The sequence below is a fragment of the Lepeophtheirus salmonis genome, chromosome 3 (genome assembly GCF_016086655.4).
Source record: "Lepeophtheirus salmonis chromosome 3, UVic_Lsal_1.4, whole genome shotgun sequence".
NCBI classification, from domain to species: Eukaryota; Metazoa; Arthropoda; class Copepoda; order Siphonostomatoida; family Caligidae; genus Lepeophtheirus; species Lepeophtheirus salmonis.
In genome coordinates, this window is record NC_052133.2 from 32,535,468 (window position 1) to 32,557,534 (window position 22,067).

Consider the following 22,067-nt stretch of genomic DNA (forward strand, 5'->3'; position numbering starts at 1 on the left):
TTATTTTAAAGTTATATTATTATATTTTAAAAAACACTTTTTAAGGCGTGTTTGCACATTGACATGTGTAATTTCCAAATATTTGACGTTGCTTCAAATTTCTAAATAAGTAAAATAAAGACACTAAAGATATTGAAAAGTACTATTAGTTTTTGTTTTTTATTATTAGTTTATTGAACCTAAATTAACGTTTTATAACCTAGGAATAATAAACAACTATTAATTTTAAAAATAGTACTGTTGTTGAGAAAAATGACTAATATTAGTAAAAATAATGGCTTCTGGGGAGCCTTTTAAAATTTAAAACTTTTTAAGAACATATATAATAGGAGCGAGGTCGATTTTAATAACAAATGCTGTGCTTGGTACTTTTCCTTAAAATATTTAGCTCAGGGCATTTGCTTTTAACCAATTTGCCTCAAGGATATCTTGCCTTAAAATATAAATAAATACAGTGTATACGTCATTATTGAGTATTTTTGATGGAAATTGATGTTCACATTGAATTTTTAAATCAAAATATAAAATGTTTCTTAGTTGTTTTCTCTAGGAAATATGATATAATTATGCTATTTCTTCATATTATGCTTGTTTGTCAATCCATGAGCCTTTTTTAAATTAAATAATTCATCATGTATAATGATAATTAATAACAGAGAAGTGATTAGCACTTCTGCCTTTCAAAATGTTATTGTCTTTGTTTATCTTTATTTGACTAATTTTACTATCTATTTTTCTCTGGGTTGAACTCATGACATAGTGGGATTTTGATAATATGTATATGTTGAGATTTTGGGGTATAAATTTATCATTAATTTAACAGAAAATAAGCATTCAATGCGTTTTTAAGTAATGAGCATTAGAAATTTTGATTAACAAAGTTAAAAGGGAACATAAATTTTAACCAAACATACATACACCTTCACGACGTATAAACATAGTTTAAACTAGTTAATAGTTTTAAGCAGTTTCCCTCTCCTACCAGATACCTTCCTAATAAAAGTTACATAGGCATTTATTTTTTCTTTATCAAGAAAAATAAAGGTATATACACTATACAAATTCTTAATGAAAAATAAAAATTGAATATAAATTTATAAACATATATATAAAGATTAATTTTAAAACAAAAAATAATTTGATACATATGTAATAAGGATCAATTTTTGAGTACGAAAAGTTTTAAATTACATCCATTTCTTGTTCATTTAAAAAAAAATGTACTTTTAAATATATCTTCACTAAAAAATCATTAGATTTATGAAGTTTCATCAATTATTTATTTTTAAAAACAATACTTTGATTAACTCCATATTGTGTAATGGATTTATATATTTTTCTTTACCGTCTATATTGAGCTGTAGAAAATATTTAAGAGTATGTAGTATAGTTAAGTTATGTGTATAAGTCTGTGTACACAATATTTTTAATTTTATGCCAAAATAGAAGCAAATTTGTGGAAAAGTCGTGTAATGAAAAACTAGAATATCATGTTTCATTTTCTCCATAAATAGAGGAAGACTGGGGAAAGTTGCAACATAACCTTTCTATCACACATCAAAAATGGTACAATCACAAAATTTATATTACATTTGCATAATTTAATTTCATTATTGAAATTTTGCAAAAAGTTAATATAAATTTATCAAAATTCCAAACTAACTCGTTCAAGGGAAATTTGAGATATTATATATATATATTTCATTTCTATCCATATTTAGACACAAAAAAAACTATATCAAAAGATAATAACAATTGATAAAAACAATCTAGCATTCGAAAGATAAATTACACTGTCCAACAGCAAAAATGGTACAAAAACAGTATATGCTTTATTTAATAGAGTTCGATCCCTTAATTCAAAATATGGCTATATTTTTTCTTTCATAGCCTTGTGGCTTTAAGAAAAAAGACAAACATTTTGTTGTATTTTTGGCTATTTTTAAGGTTCCAAGCTATTTTAATTCCTAGGTGTTAAAGATAGGGATAAATTACGTTAATATATTTTAAAGCTGAATGTTCAAAAATTTAAAAAAAATTATTAACTAGAGTTATCTTTTTTTAAAGTGGAAAATAGGTGATTTTTGTTCAAAGGCTCATAGCTTCCAGAAGAATAAATTCAAAAAGCTTAAAAATATTGAATTTGATAGCCGAAAGTATGAACTTTAATTTTTAAAAGAGCTATCAATTATCGTGGTAAATTTAAGATAATGCCACGATAACCATATAGGGCGTCTTTGGAGAGCCTCTTTTTTTTAAATTAAAGTTCATACTTTTCAAAAATGGTTTTAGAAATTGTTTAACTTTCTAAATTTAAAATATATCCACAAAATTTATACCTATCTTCAACACTGAGGGCCTAAAACAGCTTTGAACATTAAAATAGCAAAAAATGGGTGGCTTTTTTCCGAAGGCTACGAGGCTATGAGAGAAAAAATAAGACCATATTTAGAATTAGGGGATCAAACAGTACTAAGTTGAGCATATGCTGTTCTTGTGCATAAAAAAAAGTGTGATTTTGTTGAATAGTCTTATTTATTTAGTTATCTTGATCGTATTTCCTACAAAATGTGGCTAATCATAGAAAAATTAAGTAAAAAAACGATCTTATTTAGAAACTCATATTTTTTCAATTGCTGTATATTATAGCTAAAACTAAAGAATAAACCTTAAATTACAGCTTTCAAAGATTTGCCGTTAAGAAAAAATTCGACTGTGATTGATTTTTTCAGTTAACTTTTAATGTTTTTAATGGAATAATTAATAAATTGCGTGTTAAAAGGTTCCTAAATTAAATATAACTAAATTGATAATTTGACTAATTGCAATAAGTAACTAATATTTTAGGACAAGGACGCAAATCCAAGTTTGTTTATGTATCACTTCCAATGTAATTTAATTATTTTTAATACAAATTAAGGGATTGAATTTACTTATTTTTATTTAATTTTGGAACATTCTATACAATTTGTTTCATTTTTTATTTATTTCATGAGCTGAATTTTGTTTTATAGCTTTATCAAAAAAATTAAAAAATGTATTTCCTTTTCATAATTAGTCTTGATGAATTAGTGACCGATTCAAATGGATAAATTGAGTAATATATTCATCCAGTTTAATTTTAAAAATATTAAAAAATTGGCTGTTTTTCCCCCCAGAGTGCTTGAAAGATCATCTTGCATCCAAAAGTTTGTGTAAAACTTAATTTGCTCATTTTCATGAATTAAAAACCCCTCCCTACTCTAAATACAGACACCTTATTAAATATATTTATTCAAAGTAACAAACCTACTTTATTCAATTATCCATATATAACTTATTCAAAATTTAAGAAATAATTATTCTTTGCACCAAGACATTAGCATATTTACAAAACATGAATAATGAATGAAGCCCTTGCAATTGTTTTAACATGTCTATGTAACTTTTAAAAACACTAGGGGAAATATATGTTGGTTTAATGAACATTGTTGTATTTTCTTTTCCTTTTTTTATATATAGATAAGCCAGTATGTTCGAATATCAATATCCAAATAACAGGGATTGGAAAGGATCGTTTGGCCAACGTTTCTTGTAATGTCCATTCACATCCTCTTCCTCAAGAATTTTTTTGGACCTTTAACAATACGGATAAATCAATTGATGTACGTATCATTTTACATACTTATGTTGTAGGGATGAGTTTCTGGTACACCCGTCAGTTATTTAAACCTGTATAGCCTGAATTACAAAAAACTTACAGAAGTGACAAACCAAGGGGGGGGGGGTTGCATGGGCCTCAATTTTATCAGAGACAATAACAATGAAAAGTTGAGTGATTATGTTACCATCAACATTATGAAATCATTTTTTTTCAAATTGCTCTTCCACCCTTTTGGATAAGTTAGGGAAGAGGCCATTGTGATCAGTGAGACCAAGGGAAGCAAACAATAAATAATGATATGTGATGTAAGACTGATGTATAACACAGGGGCAGAAAAAGTCCTGGGCTTCAGACATACACGGCCTATATATTTTTTTTAATTCCCCTCATTTTCAGTTAGTACCAACATTCAAAAGACAGATGTTAAGATTTAATGGCAATCTAACTTTAAGTTGGTGAGTTATTTTTGAAAAAATGGATAAAAAAAACGTGTTTTAATTTACACTGTTTCTTTATGGGAAAAAATACTATACAAGTTAATCAATGGCTTGAAAAGTGTAATGGTTTCAACTCAGTTTCATAAAAAAAAATTAAAAATAACAATATTAATTTTTAAAAAGCCAATTTTGAAAGAGCAAAATTGTGTTTTCTTTGTTAAGACGGATGTGTTACATAATAAATGGCCGAGTAAAACAGGTATTCACAAATTAATAAATTATAGCTAATGACGACTTGTGTTTGGGTAACCATAATTAACAATTTAATGTATCTATAGGGTGATGTAGAATTGAAATCACATAAAATAAATTATTAGCAGATTGTAGTTTGAATGAGATATTGGTCAATTGTAGGAAAATATTAAACTTATAAAAAGTATTAATCCATATTATAATACAATGTGCTTGCAGTTGTTATAAACAAATTGACGGAGACGCCTACTCACTTACTTACAGATAGTGTGCACAATATCTTCCGTAATATTTTGCCCACACGGCCTTTTTGACTGCCATCAGGGATTCTTTGCTCAGGTGGAAAACTTTATCATAATTTTGTAAGATATTATATGTGTTATAGCATTTATCATAACCTTATTGTATCTCTAACACAATTTGAGAATTTCAATGAAATTATATTTCCGTCCATATTATAAATCCTGGAATTTTTTAGAAAATAAATTTTTATGATGGAAAAAGATATTACTTTTAAAAACATGGCATTTAATGCAAAGCCTTAATTCCTTTCCAAGGCATCTCAAATCCTCTCTCCTCCGTTTAAGAACCACTATATTTAAAAAATAATCTGGCTGTCTAGATCTACCTAGAATTGATTTAAATAAGAATTTTACCTGTCATATAAAATGTATGTATTTTTTCTGTTCAACGTTATATCATCATTAATATTCATTTTTGTTTTGAATAATGATATGTACGATATGATTTTGTGAAACCCTGTCGTAAAATTCATTCAAGTGAAACTTTATTTGTTTGTAAAAGTGAAGCTACAAATGTTAATATATTTGAAATGTTCTAAATGCGCATTATTTTATTTCAAGACACACATTCTTATATATTCTGTATTGTTTTTGATAGTAAGGCTTTAATACATAGGGTCATAATGTAACAAATGTGTACGAACATATTATTATTGCAGAACAATAACAAAATTTCAGCAAAACATATCAATAAATCAGAATATTATTAAAAATGTAATTATAAACTTTTCAAATCAAATTAAAACAAGATTAGTAAATAACAAAAACTCTAAAATATCTGTGGTTCTTAAGTGATTTATGTGATCACTTGACCATCAACATGGTGAAATTTTGTTTGGCACATAATATTTAAAATCAATTTATTATCCCAACTTTATATTAAAATTGGACCAAAATCTTTAAAATGACCCTGGTTATTTTTTGGAAAGACTCAGAGTGCAGCCAAAACCTTTTTTTGTAGTTCTTAGATATGCCACATTAATACTTCAAGTAGGCACTTTCATACTATTTCATTTCAACAATAGAAAGCACTTTGTCATATTTTTGTACAGGTTCCGATACCAAAATAAGAATCTGTATTTTGGTACTTTTTACACTATTTTGTAAATAAAGATTATTGGAATGATTTTTTATTTAACTTTTTCAGAAACTCTTACATATCAATTTTAAATTTGCTTTAATTATATTAGATGTTACGTGATTCTTTTATAATATTACTGTTTTGTAATTTGAAATAAATACAAAAATTATTATTTTTGCTTTTAAAAGTTATTTTGAAGATTTTCAAGTGTTAAGTGTCAATAGATCATAGCTGGAAGATTTTACTGTTAATTAAAACCTAACGAATAAGATAATCATTCAATGCACCAGACTAACAGTTTGCCTAAAAGATGCCGTAGATTTTTGATTATGAATAGTTTGACTCAAGTATTATCTAATTGAAATTATACAACCTCTGCCACAAATTAATGTAAAAGTGACATTGATATTTAATAGTTTATCCAATAGATATTTAAAAAATATATATTTGAATAAAATTTGTCAAATGTCTACTAAAGTAAAGGTATTCAGAAGGGAAAAAACCAAAAAACAAGTAAGGATGCCCCTAATGTAGATATTTTAATAAAGACATATTATTTACACATGCAATAAGTATTTACAGGAGAACATGCCTAAACATAATAAAAAAATAAGGCAATACTGTTCAAGTATCAAAAGTAATTACTATTTATTTAATTACACTCCACATACGAACATAGTGCACTAACTAATACTTTTACATTTTTTTTGTTAATGTGATTTATCATAAATTATTCTAAAGCTATAAAGTGTCATATTTTTAGGAAAAGTGATTACGTAGGTAGATGATATAATGTTGTTTATTAATAGTTTACTGTACAAAATTACTGCAGAAAAATAATTGATAAAAAGTTATGGGTAATATATTTTATAATATAATATATGTAAGTACATATGATCATACTCTAATAGCGTTGGAAGGTAGGAGCAGTTGTAGGACATTCAGGACCTGAGGGGAAGATAAATTATTAACAGAGATAGAAATATTTGCTATTTCTTTTTAATTTATATATTGGTGATTACTCTTTTTAGTTATTCCTTCCCATTTTGATAAATATAATATATCAGCAAACAAGAAGTACTATACTTAATAAAAATATCTGTAAGCAGATATTTTTGTCTTTCAGGGTTATCATTTTTATAATTAATTTATCTCAGGCTTGATTTTACGATCCCTGCAATTTGTTTTATTTCGATCCACATTTATATTTAGAATGGGTATTTCGTAGAGAACCAGGAGGCGGTTCAAGGAAGACATACGCTACTAATTAATTAAGAACCTTGTCAACATTAGATGTCTTTCCATGATTTTGGAGAGAGAAGAGGTATTAATACTATAGCGAGGAGTCCCTTCAGCATTGAAAAGGACTAAGAAAATTTTTGAAAATATGTTTCAACCTTACGTGTATATTATTAGTAGTATTTTTGTATTTTTTTTAAAATACAACCAAAGTAGGAGGGAATTTATAATTCAGAGAGAGAGAGAGATGTTAACACCCCGACGATCTATTGAAGAATGAACAAAGAAGAAAAAAGAAAGATAGCATCAATCATTTTTTTCTTTTCTAATTTTATTATTATTGTTCATTCTTTTTTATTTTTGAACTTCTTGAGCTTTGGGGGAGGGGGTTTGGGGAGTCATAAAATGTAGTCCATCTGAGGAGAACAAATTAGACTTGCATAAAATATTTGAGGCAATTCGGACAGTACATCTGAGTTCATGAATAAGAATAGCTAATTAATTGTCAAAGGTTGTGTTAATTGAAAAGTTAAACACGCTATATATTATATAATATAAATTTTTTTGAGCCTTAATAAAAAAAAATACGCTAGAATTAACAAAGCTGTAATTTTGAGGGTTTTGAAAATGTTGCATTAAGAAACAAAGATATTTACATGAATCATAACGAAATTTATTATGCATCTTGAAATTAAAACTACTGCACTGTAGATTACTATTATTTTTTTTACAAAGTAGTTAGTTAATTAGAATGAACACTATTATGTTTCATACGAGAAAAACAAAAGAAAAATATAAACATAAAAGATATTATAACAACAATTATTTTTAAATAAAATCTGTACTTATGAAATAAAATGATATCAAAGGTAATAAAAACAAAAATATTAATTGGGAACTGACTGATCAAGCATACAAAATGAAATCAAGTATAACTGCTATTCCAGCACCTTTCTCGCTTTATCGATGTAATTCATGACAAAATAGGGGAAAGGTGGAATAAACTAAAAAAAACTTTTGTACATATTTGTATATGACCCCAAATTGTAACTACTTAAGATATATAAACATATTGGTTTCTTATGAATTATAATGACAGCTCAAAAAAATTTAGGTCGGAAAGACTTAGGCACCAAAATATATATAAGCTGTCTCAACGATAATTCTAGTAAACAAAAATGGCTGAAGTTATTTTGTTAAAATCTGTTTGAATTTTTGATTGATGACATAATTTTTCTGGCTTCTCAAACAATATGATTATATTAATCACATGATTTTTTTTTTAATATTCAATCAAAAGTGTTCTAATGAATATATTTAAAGATGGAGCAGTTTATAATATATACTTACAAGCCCTTTTTTCTTTAGATATCCAAATACAATTTTAGCCAAAACTCAACTCATTCTCATCTATTATATACACCGCCTGAGGATATTGATTATGGAAAACTCTATTGCTGGGCACAAAACAAACTAGGAAAAATGGAAAGCCCTTGTATTTTTCAAATTATACCTGCTGGTAAGTTACTTATTAAATATTTTTCATTGATATTTTTAATGAACGGAAACTCTCTTTGGATTAAGATTATTGATAGTAAAGTATAAAATAATGAAAAGTTTTAAATAATGTAATTTTTTCAAAAGCATCATTCCTCGTAAAATTAAATATTACAGTAGAGTTTTCATCAGACTCGATACTTTGCTAATTGGGATGCCTCTAACATGTTGTATATTTATAAAAAAGATTTATAGTAATGTTGTTAGGTATACTTACAGTTGTAAATTCAAAGCACTGTCGGTATGAAAAAAATAACTGAAAATAGACATGGTAACAGTATGAAGAGTCTTTGGGAGAAGAGCAAATTAAGTTCCATAATGTTTTATTAAATTAGCTAGAAGGAGCTAAGAGAGGAATATAATCAGCACAAATCCTGCTCCGTTTCCAGAATGGAGATTTGCAGGAATTGTAGGATGCCGATCCTCAATTCTGCTTTTGAGTACAAACATGACAAAAATTATAACTCTCCGAGCAATCATCAGTGTTACTCTCTGTCTTTTATAAGGACACACCACGTGGATACCTTATACTAACATGGTATCTCTTCAATATTGTATATATTTTTGGTTAAAAATAAAAACAATCAGCAGATAACCAACTACAAAAAAAGTTACACGCGAGTATACGCTTAGAATTTACAACTTTAGGTATACACTCCATATTTAGGCAATTTTTTATATATACTTTTTGATAATTATAGTCTTTGTTCTAGCCGTAACAATCCAAAAAATGTAAAAATAAATTACTTATTAAAGTATTACAGAAAAAAAATTCAGCTTTGAATGTATTTTTATTACCTATAGAATCCTCTTTTATAATAAAATTAACCAAACCTAGGGCTGGGGGAAGAATCTTAGTTCTAAATTATCGTAAACATTTATATCTATATCAGTGATAATAAATCTGTAGTCCTTACTAATTCTCAACACTAAATTTATTTATAAAATGAAAATTCCCGTTGTTGAAATGAGGGGTTAAAACAGATAAAAATAAGAGCAAAATTTGTCTTATTTAAAAGAAAAATATATATTTTTTTTTAACAAAATAAAAATTATTTATTTTAAAATAAAAGAAATGTAACAGACAGTTAATTATAAATCTGTAGGTATTCTAGGTTAAAGGACTGAAAAGAAGGGGTAGAGATCAAAGATTCACACGGCGTTATATCGCTAACACAAAAATGTAAAAGATATGTTATTTTCAGCTGTTGTTATTTCTCCCTTCCCACCTCTCCTTAATCAGTACTATGGACGTTGATTGGTTTAATCTGATTTTTTTGCTCTTAACCTATGAGCAATCCCCATCAATTATTGATTAATAATCCCGTAGTTGGGAAGAATTGGCGAATTACTAACTTATTTTAGGCCCTCCTTCCCTGTTTCTTTTTGTTTCTTTTGAGGAAAAGGTTGTCTGTTACAATAAAGCCAACGACATGTATATTGGATAGTGTCTAATTAAAAAATAATATTTTAGACTCAAGAGTTCCCACCTTCGTCTGATTAAAAGGAAGAATGGATTACTAGATAAATGTTATATAAAATAAAAACCTAGCTTGTCCAACTTAGATCATAAAATGTATTATAGATTTTATGGCTTACTATTTATTTATTACTTAATAAATCTAAACAATTTAAATCAATGTTTTTATATTTTTTTCAAACTTTGGAAAGAAATATAATTTTGTATATTGAACCTCCTCAAAATGAGGAACAATCCATCGTTGAGAATTTTAAGTCAATAAAAGAGAAGAAACAAATTATGAGTCCTCGTATGATATTTATGTGCAGAGGTCAGGGCTTAACAATAGTACTTGTCCGATCGTCTGGGACTGGTAAATTATTCAGTCAAACAACAAACGGACAGGTGGTCCCAATTCATGCAAACTAAGTTCGTTTTGACATGTGACACATATCTATGTATTATCATATAACCATTGGTTTCTTCTTTACATATTTTAACAAATTTACATTGACATCCATTTACTCCTTCTTATTACTCTCGCAAATGCCTAAAGTACAACTTTTCAAGATGTTGGACAGGTAAAAAAATTAATGTAAATCTTTGGAGTTGTATAAAATATGTCCCAGAAAGTGGGAGCATTTTTGTTTTTTTTTTAATTTTTTTCATAGTTGTCATCATTATTATTTAATTTTGGAAGAAAAATGTATTGAAGTAGAATGTCATAACAATTGTACTCATGAAAGACGGAGATTAACAATGAGGGTTTGTTGTAAGTGTAAGTCCTTTTGGACTCAGCGTACATAGAATTAAGGATTGACATCGGAGTAATTTCGGCCAATATATCCTTGCATAATATGGATTGGGAATTGTTTTTATATCCTATCCCTCACAGCTGCTTACAGCTCATCTTATATAATGTTCATGATAGCTAAGCTCATCTGCTTCCAAACATTCTTCAAATTTACACCATCACCAAGTTAATTTTTGGATTTTTTTTTTTTTTGACATACTGGCCTGTGAAAGTGGAGACAGGTCATGCCTGGCTAGGATCTAGACAACAAATTGACTGTCACCACTTTTTTAAGATTTTGAAAGCTGATTACTTTCCTTCAGCCTTGTCATCACCATTCCAAACTTTACTTAGATTTACAAGTTTTCATAAAGAAGTAAAATGGTAGAATGTCAATTTATTTGTATTCATAGTTTCCCTGACATACATACATATGTTACGAAATAATTGCAATTGTTTCTTTTTCCTTTTGAGGATTTATTTTTGCTTCAATTACTTTTAGGCTCTGTCGAAACCAATTTTGTGAAAAAGTACAAAAAAAAAAAATAACCAAAAGATTGCATGCTTGAAAAAAGCTTTCATGGCAGGAATAACGTTTACACATACATGTATGGTTTATATTTATTTGAATGTATAAATTAGGGCGGCTTACTTTTCAACTTTTTTCGATTTTCGATTATTGCTAGGACGGAAAGTTGTTTTTTGAATTTAAGTTGTATTATTTGTTTATTTTTAAAAGCAAAAATATTTTTGTTTTGAAAAATTAGTTAAAATTGAAGATTTTAATGTCTTATTTAAATCAATATATTTTAGTTTTTGGTTGGAAATAATGTCTGATATCAATATAGTTTCCAATCCAATATTATTGACAAAAAAACCGATCCGCTTCAATCGTTCAAAAATGATTAGATGAACCCGTGTCCCTGGAAGTTTTTTTTTGTTTGTTTTTTTTGTAACAATTGGTTAGTTTATGCTTTAATTATTTGGAAGGGCAAGACAATTTTTTATTTGAAAAAAAATATTTTGGTTACAACTTTTCGATTTGATTCCAGTTAATTTTGTGAGTTGGAGAGATGATCATATAAAAAAAGAGCGATTTTGTATGGAAGACAAACTTAAAAGGCTTGATAGAGAATAAATATTATCTTGGATTTTTTTTTTTTTTTTGCTCTTTTTTAAGAAGTACATAATTCAGAACAAATGCACTCATTTATTAATATAAGTATGATTAATTTTTATAAGAAGCAATGCCTGGCTTCAAAAATTAAACAACAAGGAATTGCCATAGCTTATGGACAACGCGTTCGGGAGAAGTTATTCTCTTTAATTCAATGTGTGTACGTTTGCGCCCAGGTGATCCCCAGAGAAAGAAATATACGTGATGTCTATGTAATTCACCAACAGATTCCTAGGTTCGATGGAGTAAATTTAATACTTTAATCTTTACTTATACTTAATCAGTGCAACTCCATCTAATCCATTAAAGGAACATGAAAAAAATTACATCCTCTCTTTTCTTCTGATTTCGTTATTAAAAAAAATTGGTATAAATATTATTAAGAATCGTTCTGATACGATGTAGAAATAGGATAATTTGCCTAATACATAAGTCCGCATTTAGTATATATACAGGCTACGACATTCTAACTTCCTGTTTTATCATGTGTGAAAATTAGCCTCTCGAATTAGTATCGGGTAGGAGTGGTTTTGTTCTAGAGGCAATATTCTAAAGTTGTTATTGTTCTCTAATTTTAATTTACATCCTAAGTTTTTATTTGTATGATTTATGAAAATTAGTTGGTAACCCTTATTACTAATAAACAATTTTTCTAAAGAGCTAAAGTTGATTCCATCAGATTTGGTATCATAAAAGAACTCTCAATTTTATGGGTTTTTTTTTTTTAATGGGGGTAATTGTAACTGGCTTTATTCACAAGAACCCATCTTTTGCAAAATCCTCAATATCTAATTAAATTTATCCGCTTATCACTCAGATTTATAAAAATAATATGTTATCTATGAAATTAAGCATCTTTCTGTGTACAATAATTACTCCCTAAAACCTAAATACTAATAACTATATACCCGAAAACCAAAAAATGAAAAAATCATTGTGTAGGAAAATATCTGAAGCTCAGGTTATACAATGTATGGACAATGAAGTATCTGATATAACTTTCAAAATTGTCAAAAACAATACTTTATTTTGTCAAACGCACCTATATCCAAATCACTGATTTTCTGTAATTAAAAAAACCGTATGGTTTATTTTTTTATTTTTTCAAAGATGCTACACGTTTATGACACTGTAAAGTTATAACTTTTTGATTCATAGGTAATATACATGATAAAATGTTTTGGTTTTTTTGTAAAAAAATGCCAGACAAAGCAAATCGAGTACTTATATATCAAAAATGGTAATTATAGTGGTACAAGCTTTAATATTTTTTATAGATTAGAAAAATGTGTTCATCAAAATAATTTGATGGAAAATAAAAAACATTGTTTTTTTTTGACATATAAAGAATTTAACTTTTTTTTCAAACTTGAATCAAGATATGCGACCCAAAGATGACATAATAATATAATAAATTTTCCATAGGATTTTTTCTTACCATATGATAACTTTTCTGCACCATCCCTAATCAAAAATTAAAAAAGGTTGAAGTACAAACCGGCCTTATATGCATATATTTAGTATTTAAATTGAGAAAAGTAAGTTTTGTGTTTCATGTATTTTTAATTAGTGAGACATGGGTACAACTCGATTAAGAATAAAAGAAAATTTATGTAAATCTTGTTTTTTATATTTGTATGCACACTTCTCAAAACCACATAAAATTATTCCTTTGTCAGCTGCCTCAACCAACATAGATCCTGTAAAAATTATTCATGTAATGCTGTATATTAATTTTTTACAAGCATAATTTTACATTATTTTAAATATGTTCAACCTTCCCTGTATTATAATTGAAAAAGTAGATTTTGAAAAGGAACAACGGACGATCTAACAAGTTTACCTTAATTTAAAGATATTGTTTAGCGACGTCAGGTTTTGGTCTTTATTGTTTTTTCATTTGAATTCCAGGTATGCTAGAACTTAGAAGTTGTTTACAGAGATTACCCCCTTCCTTATTGGAGTTTTTTTGGAACAAGAAAAATCCGTGTAATATAAAACTTGAGTTGTAAGGGGACTTTTTTAGTACTAAACCCCGTAAAATCGAAGAAATTATTTTTCAAAGTCCACATTTTATTATTTGTTTTATAGGAAAATAAAAATATTTTATTCATTATATTTTATTTAAAAGAATGTGTGCCAGGCAAGATACTTGTAAAATAATTGAAAAATTTAATCTTAATCGATTTTTAATCCGTTCATTTCAATACTGCAAAATTTAAATGATTGGAACTTAATCAATTTTTACTCAGCAGCATTTTTAATTTCAGGCTAGGAAATAAGTAATAACAAAAAGTTTTAAGTCTAGGTATCAATTCAAATACTAACAGGATACCTGCCTTTCCCCCCTCATATGTAAAATTATACGATTATATTATATGTACATATAGGCATAGTGTGAAAAAAACTCCTCAATAACTACAAAATATCTTATTTACCTGAATATACAGTTTTTTATAATTTATTATCAATATATGAAAAGTGCAATATGAGGGGAGTATACCGCAATATACGGTTTATTAAAATAATTCCTAACACCACGTTATGCAAAATCTGCGGTGTTTGAAGGCGCGTAATGCCTGTTTTTTTTTTCACTTATAACTAGATTTGTATAAAATATGACCTGTTTTTATGTTAAAAATTATCCTATAAATAACTTGATAGCCCTAACACTTTCAAGAACTGAAAAGCAGCATAGCTGTCAAAACTTTTAACTAGATCCACTGTATGTAGTCTTGAGAAGAAGGGAATTGACACAAACCCCACTCTGTATCTAGCAATGACATAGATAAGAATTACTTCAATATCGATCCTCAATTCGACTTCTGAGTCCAACAAGGACTAACTAAAATTATAATTCACCGGCAAATCATGCATGATACTCTCCGTAAATAATAAGTATAAATGATTACTTTATATTTTGGTATTTTCTCCAAAAAAAATTAAGAAGAGTGATAACATCTTTGGAAAGTAAACAACACTACTCAGATTGCTAATAACAATAAAAATTGCAAACTAAAAAATGATTAGGATATACTAATCTAGGGGTGATACTTTTGTAAAGGGCAAGGTTTTGCAATAACTATTGCACTACTAAATTAAGACCATTCCTAACATCAAGTCCCAATTATACAAAAAATGAATGGGGAAGGAAAAAAATTGATAACTGCTAAAAAAATAACATCCTTTTACCTCTAAAGTAGTATTAGTGGAGAGACGTTAATACAAGTATATATAAAATTTTAACAGTATTTACTGCAAAGGTAGGTAAGAGTTCTTAAATTTTTGTATTTTATGAATGAACAAAATTTTAAAAAAAAGAGTACAGGTACCCATCGTATTTCCTTTTCTAATCATTCAACTATTGTATGTATCTACCAAAAACCCATGCTTACTTCTAAGTTATGACGTCATTTATTATTAGGAGATAAATAAATAAAATACTTTTTAGCTTGAAACACGAGTAAATTTCATAAAATAATAATGGTGGAATTATTACGTCGTAAAGGGAAAAACTTGAATTCAAGAAGGCCTATCAAAACGACTTAGTATTTTCAATTCATATATGCAAGTTGTAACTTGTAGAAGGGGATTTCACAAGTTGCAATTTCTACCCTTCATTACACTTTATTTAATAACAACATCGGTTATTTTAGTAACCAACTATTAAGTAATGCTATCATTTAACTTTGATCTATTAAAGTTACTTGGTATATAATGTATTTACAAAAATATATAACTCAAGTTATTGGAACTTATACTGTGGCTACAGAATCTATTTGTAAAATAAAACATTAATATATATTCATTTAAAATTAATCATTTCATTTTCCGTTGCGACTTGTACAACTTGTTTATAAAAGTTATAACTCATACAATTTGTTTATAAAGGTTATAAACTTGTTCAAGTTACACATTTTTATATGCTAAGACGGGCGCCACTCTCTGCAAAAAACGTAAATATCCTATTAGAATACAGTCGTAGGAAAAAATGAATCGCATCAATGAGCTAATAATAATAGAATAGTATACTTACAATTTTAATGAACTATATATAATCTACCTATAAGGGATAGGTGAGTCACTTTTGGGTCATGGGCCGCTTATTGAGAAAAATGTTGTAGTAATATTCTATATCCATCAACATTTAGATATATGCATCCCATATGTATAAGAACCAAAGGGGAACAAGGGTTCGGGCTTGGTCAATATTCGTGCAGACCAATATTTCTATCAGAAACTACCAAATTAATAAGAATAATTTTTTTGTGTACTCCCAAACATATAAATAACTATGCGGCACAATATTACGTTAATGTTACTGTAATACAATCATTATACAAAAAATTATCGTCAAAAATCACTTTCTTTGTTTTTTAAAATGTCTCTAAACAAAGACATTCATAAGTCACATATATCAATTTGATTTTTATCATTTTTTTGCATATCATTCTTAGACATACCCATGTATACCTATTTATAGATATATGTGTATCAGTTGTATTATTCAAGAACTACCTTAGAGATGAATATTTCATATAGGCAATAGGAAATGTATTTTGTCAAAAAATAACTTTCAAATAAATTTATAGTATATAAATGTATTTGAAGTTTTTTTTTTTTTTTAAGCGGAAAGAAGATGGAAGTAGATACTGAATATGAATGGGAACACTGTTAAAAATATATATTCGTATGTACGATTATTTTTTGGTATAAACTAAGACATGATAGCTAATATAATGGGAACAAATTAGAATAAACTATATTTATAATTAATATAAACCTAGATATATATGTACATAGATCATATTGTTATCCCTTACACATCAACTGTTCCTACTTTTTTCAACAGCTATTAATCTATCTGATCTGGCCTATTACACTAGTCAATAAAATTTCAAATTTGCTTGTATCCTGATAAACATGAAAATGACCTTAAAGCCTGAAATATCTATTTTTTGGCCACCATACTGTTTTTTTTTAAATACTTTTTCCAACATCTACATGATTTAGTGTTTTGTTCTCTTCTTGAAAGGAGCATAAAATATAGTTTATAGATACATCTTTCAAGATACGCAAACATATATAATTATTTTTGGATCTTATTTTTTAATTTTTAGTAATTATGAAGATTAAGAGATACTAATTATAATGAAAGTCATAAGCAAATATAGATTCATAGCAATTCTATCAATCTCAAATACGTATCTATTTTTATATCTACTGCTGCTAGATATGCAGCCTTTTCTTTAAGGATTCTTCAGCTGTACGGAACATCTTGCAATTACGCATCTGATTTGATTAAATACAACCCATTCTCTTCGATCATACAGGCAAAGACTTTAAGAACTATTATTAACCTAAAAAATACATTTATACATAATACTTTAACAATATTAACTCTTGGGCATATGTTTAAGCCTTCTTTATCAATATGAGTTATATTACGAGTTTTATTCCTTAACATAGCATAATTCACAAAAAAAAGATGATTAAAAATATATAATCTAACCAACTCATATTCGAATGAACAAAGAAATTGCTTTATAATACAAAGTGGGTACGTAGAAGTTACAGTAGCATGACTAAATTACGAAAAACGTGATTTTTATGGAATTAAGAAAGACAACTCAAATCCAATTTGTGATATTTTTAAATACTATATTTGGATATATTGTTTTATTCAACAAGCAATAACAGCCTCGAACAGATTCGCAGCTCTTGAAGATCAAGGCTGTGTCCATGGAGTACCAACCTCTCATGATGGCATCTCCGAGCAAATCCAAATATGGATGAGAAGTCCTACAGACACTTTTCTACCAAGACACGTCAGACTGCAAAGTCCTGGAGGTTGAGCCTAGAGTTAGAAGAAGGGCCAAATGGAGTCAGGCCAGAAAGAAAGCCATATTGTTGCTGTAGAACTTTTGATTCTTCTTGGCTTGATGATTAAAAGGGTCGCCATCTAATGGGGCTCTTGATGTGAACGGTCTTTACAGCCTTCTCAGCACTGACACTGGCCCGAAAGAGGTCGTAGATGTGTTGCCTTTTATGCTGTTACTCGGACATTTTTACACTTAGAGACATGGGATTAAAACAAAGATTGTTTATTTTTGTTTCAGCTGTCTTTTGATTGTGTAATGAAACCTTGTAATTAGAAAATATCTGGGATAAATCAATGCCATGGCAAGTTTTTGGTCCTCACTCTATATAATATTCTTTTGTTTTCTGTAATTAACTAATTACATATTAAGGAAAGAATATTAGCACTTCGTAGCTTATTTGGACAAAAGTTTAAATTAGTTAACCTTTATTCTTTGTATATATGGTAACTTGTATTACTTATTTATTCTATAATAATTTTTAAGATTGTTAAATAAGGTTAAACGCTTTTAATGGCTCCATCAGACCTATTGTTATTATATGCAAAGTTTTTTGCATGTCAAATATATTATTAGACTAAGGAAAATAATTGTTTTTTATAAATATCTAGAGGTAAAAACAAAGTCATCAAATTATGGTTACAGGAAGTAGGACAAACAATCAAAATTTTAAAAAAATGACCAAATTGACCCAGTTGGTACTGTAAAGGTGAACAAGTACAAAAGAACCCATAAAATTTTTCCAAGTAGAGAAAATGGGGATATTATATATTTGTTTCACATAAAGGGATCTTTAAATATTACTTTATATCTTTTAAGAAAATAAGTTTTAAACTACTATATTTTAAAATTTGCTTTTAATGATGATTTGAACTATTAAGAGCGTATATTTCAATATTGTGTATTTTTTATATTAATATAGACTTTTTTAAATGATTAAAAGGTTGGATTAAGACATACCAATAAAAAGACATCCAAAATTGTTATTTTTGTCAGTTCTTATTCGAATTATTAATAAACATATAACGATTTGTGATTTGTATTAAATTATAAATTAAAAGTAAACTTCAAAAAGTTTAATTAAATGTTACAAATCTACATTGAATCTATTATAAAAAGAAATTAGCAACTAAATTTTTATCATGTGTCCAAATGGTTCGAAGAATACATTTTATACATAGAACGCACACTTTTACACTTAGAAACATGGATTAAAACCAAGCTTGTTTAGTTTTGTTTCAGCTGTCTAATATTTTTTAAATCAACTAATGGCTATTTTTAGAGTAAAATAGCTATGAAACAAAAGAGGGAATTGAGTTTAAACTATTATATTATAAATTTGTTAAGGAATAAACATATATTTTTTATAGTATCAGAATAATATTTAAGATAAACACTAAATTACCATTATACATCTAAAACTATTATAATACCCTCACTTAAGCATATAATACTTAATATGAATAGAAAAAATGAATTTATGTGGAAGGGAGATATGCTCGAATCTTCCACGATCAGGGATTCTTATTACAATGAAAAATCTGTTTACACTCAATATTATAAGATAGTCTTTGATAGGTAACAGTAATTGAGGACTTTCCCTAATACATAAAGTTCTAAATAACAATCAATTTTTCTATAGAAACATATTACTCGATTTTAATAATTCAATTCCGTATTTCAATTCAAAAGTATCCTACAACATAAGAGTAAAATAAAAATTAAAAAACCTCTTTGTTGGTCAAAAAAAAAAAAGTGGGAAAAAAGTGTGCTTTTCAATAGTAAAGTAATTCTTTGGATGGTTATAGTATTAAACCTGGAGGGTAAAAATATTTCTAAATATCTAGAATACTAATGTTCATATAACTTAGTGATCATAAATCTTTATTTCATTTTGAAGTATTCCTCTATAATTTTAAAGAGAGGGAGTTATTGGTATTGGTTTTTCGACATTCAATAGTATATTGATAATGGATGTATTTTCATTGTACTTATCTAAAGGTATATTGATAATAAATTGCAATATTCACCTTTTATGTATACCTACGCATGGTCATTGATATATTATGTACCTACGTCTGTGCATATAATGTATAGAAATAGTCTATAATGTATTTTATAATTAGTTCGTCCATTCGAATATCTAAATAATTGATTTAATGAACAAAATGTTGATAAATTATGTTTAATAGTATAACTGTATTCTTTTGTAAAGAATATATCTACACATATAAATCTACATAAATATGTGGGTTTATTCAAGCAGTTTTGCATGGTTTTCTAAGAATCATATTAACTTAGTATATTTATTCAGTTTACTTTTTATGCACATGTTTTACTCATATATCTTGTTTATCTAACAAAATGCATCCGCTTCTACTTGGAATATGAATATGTATCAAACTGTTTTCAATTTGATCATTTGTATAATAAATAAGTTTAAGTATAATTGAGATTATAGTTTCAGTTGCTATCACAAACTTTTAATATTTATGTATTAGACATAATATATATAGATATAGTTTATATTAAGGATGGGTAATTTAATTCGTGCAAGGAATATCTAACAGATTTTGGGAAGTTTGTTTTAAGAAAAATTTGACTTGTGGAAAGTTGCCTAGGGATTATTTGCCTTGATTAAAATTCTCTTGTGAAATTTGCCTTCTTTTACTTAATATAAATAATCATGTTTTAAAAAAATTTGTACTATTCAGTATTTCTACATCATTTTAGCCTAATTTGATATGAATATTTATATTCTGATATAACAATGCTGATCTGAGGGGAGTATTTATTGTGTATTAGGTGTAATACTTTTATACAAACTTGATAGAACATATTAAATATGTAACATTTCGATAGTTTTAATTATTTATTTATATTTTTTATAATAGCATTTGTATCTCAGTAATATAGATGTACAGATATCAATCAAATGAAGAGCACTTTAAAACTACTTATAACAAATGGATGAAAAAATATTTTGTCATCAAAATTGGCAAGAAGAGTATTAGAAACTCAGTTATAAATCAATTATTAATTTGTAAGTACTATTTGGTAAATTATATATATATAAAAGAGTAGGAGTTCCATTTTTGGATTCTATAAGATGATTCAGAACAATTTTGTAACTTTGCTATGCCAATGCATGATCATCTTTCATGGTTGTTGGAAAAACATTGCCTAATTTTGTATACAAGTATTTTTCTAATAAACACTAATTAATCCCCTCATATAAGAATTATCATGTCAGGGTATCAATATTCAAATCAAATTACAATAAAATGATTTAGAAATGTTCATTAATATGTTGTTGATTTGTTCCTTATTATTTATTTTAAAAATAAAAGAAGGTAAATTTTCCTTCCAGTGAGTTTTACCCACGGCAGACTTTCCAAGAGGCTAATTTTCTCACGGCTAGTTTAAAACAAAGCGGATAATCCCGTTACAGACTTTTTCTAGTAAAATTTTCCAAAGCCGAGCTTTTCTGACACCATTTGTAACTACATGTAAATCAAAGCTTTAATTAAATAGAACCTTATGCAACTAAGTTATGCAATTTTAAAATTTTCATATCTGGCGATGAGTGACAGCGAAGAAAACATAAGATAGTACTTCCATTTATAAAATCAAGTGATGACTCATTGGTTGTGTACAAAAGTACTCACACAAAAAGAGTAAGACTCGAATAGTTATTTTTAATTTTATCCGTCCACCAGTCATTCCCAAGGCAAATTTTCCAAGCGTAACTTTCCTGAAACTTTACCCTTCTTTACAGGTAATCCTTGAGTATTTTTTGATTAATTTTTCAGGTATGAGTTCACAAGTATGGGTATTATGCTAGTATATAAATCAGTAGAGTTGTTAATTCGACGCATGCCCAGTGTACTAGTTTTTTTGGGGTTGACAATCTGAACATAGTTGCTCTCATTTTTCTTTTATTCTTGAGGAAAGAACACATACGTAGAAAGTAATCATTTGTATGTGAGCTGATTACTATCATTTATATTTCTTTCCTCACATAGCTCATTGCAGCTAATCAAATAAAATGTAATGTCACCTAAGCTGCTCTACTCCAAAATATTTTTCTAATTGTAAGATTTTGTGTTTCTATTTTTAGCAAGCTGCCGATAATATTCGATACAAATCTATACGTAACCTATGTTGATATCATTAAAACATGAAAAAATTTTTAGCTTCTAAATGAAGGAATGGATTATATTTTAATAATTATAATAAACAATCTAC

At 27.3% G+C, this 22,067-nt stretch overlaps 1 protein-coding gene across 2 annotated transcripts in view; it reads left to right on the plus strand.

The window, feature by feature from the left end:
• LOC121114950 (protein turtle homolog A) overlaps window positions 1-22,067 on the plus strand; it is a 207,973-nt gene that overhangs the window by 151,860 nt on the left and 34,046 nt on the right. For both annotated transcript variants that reach the window (XR_011779392.1, XM_040709076.2), the window contains exons 10-11: window positions 3,502-3,644; window positions 8,323-8,473. Coding sequence is in view for 1 of the 2 variants with exons in the window: in XM_040709076.2 (XP_040565010.2) it covers window positions 3,502-3,644; window positions 8,323-8,473 (294 nt within the window). In the remaining variant the exon portion in view is untranslated. The remainder of the gene's footprint in view (window positions 1-3,501; window positions 3,645-8,322; window positions 8,474-22,067) is intronic.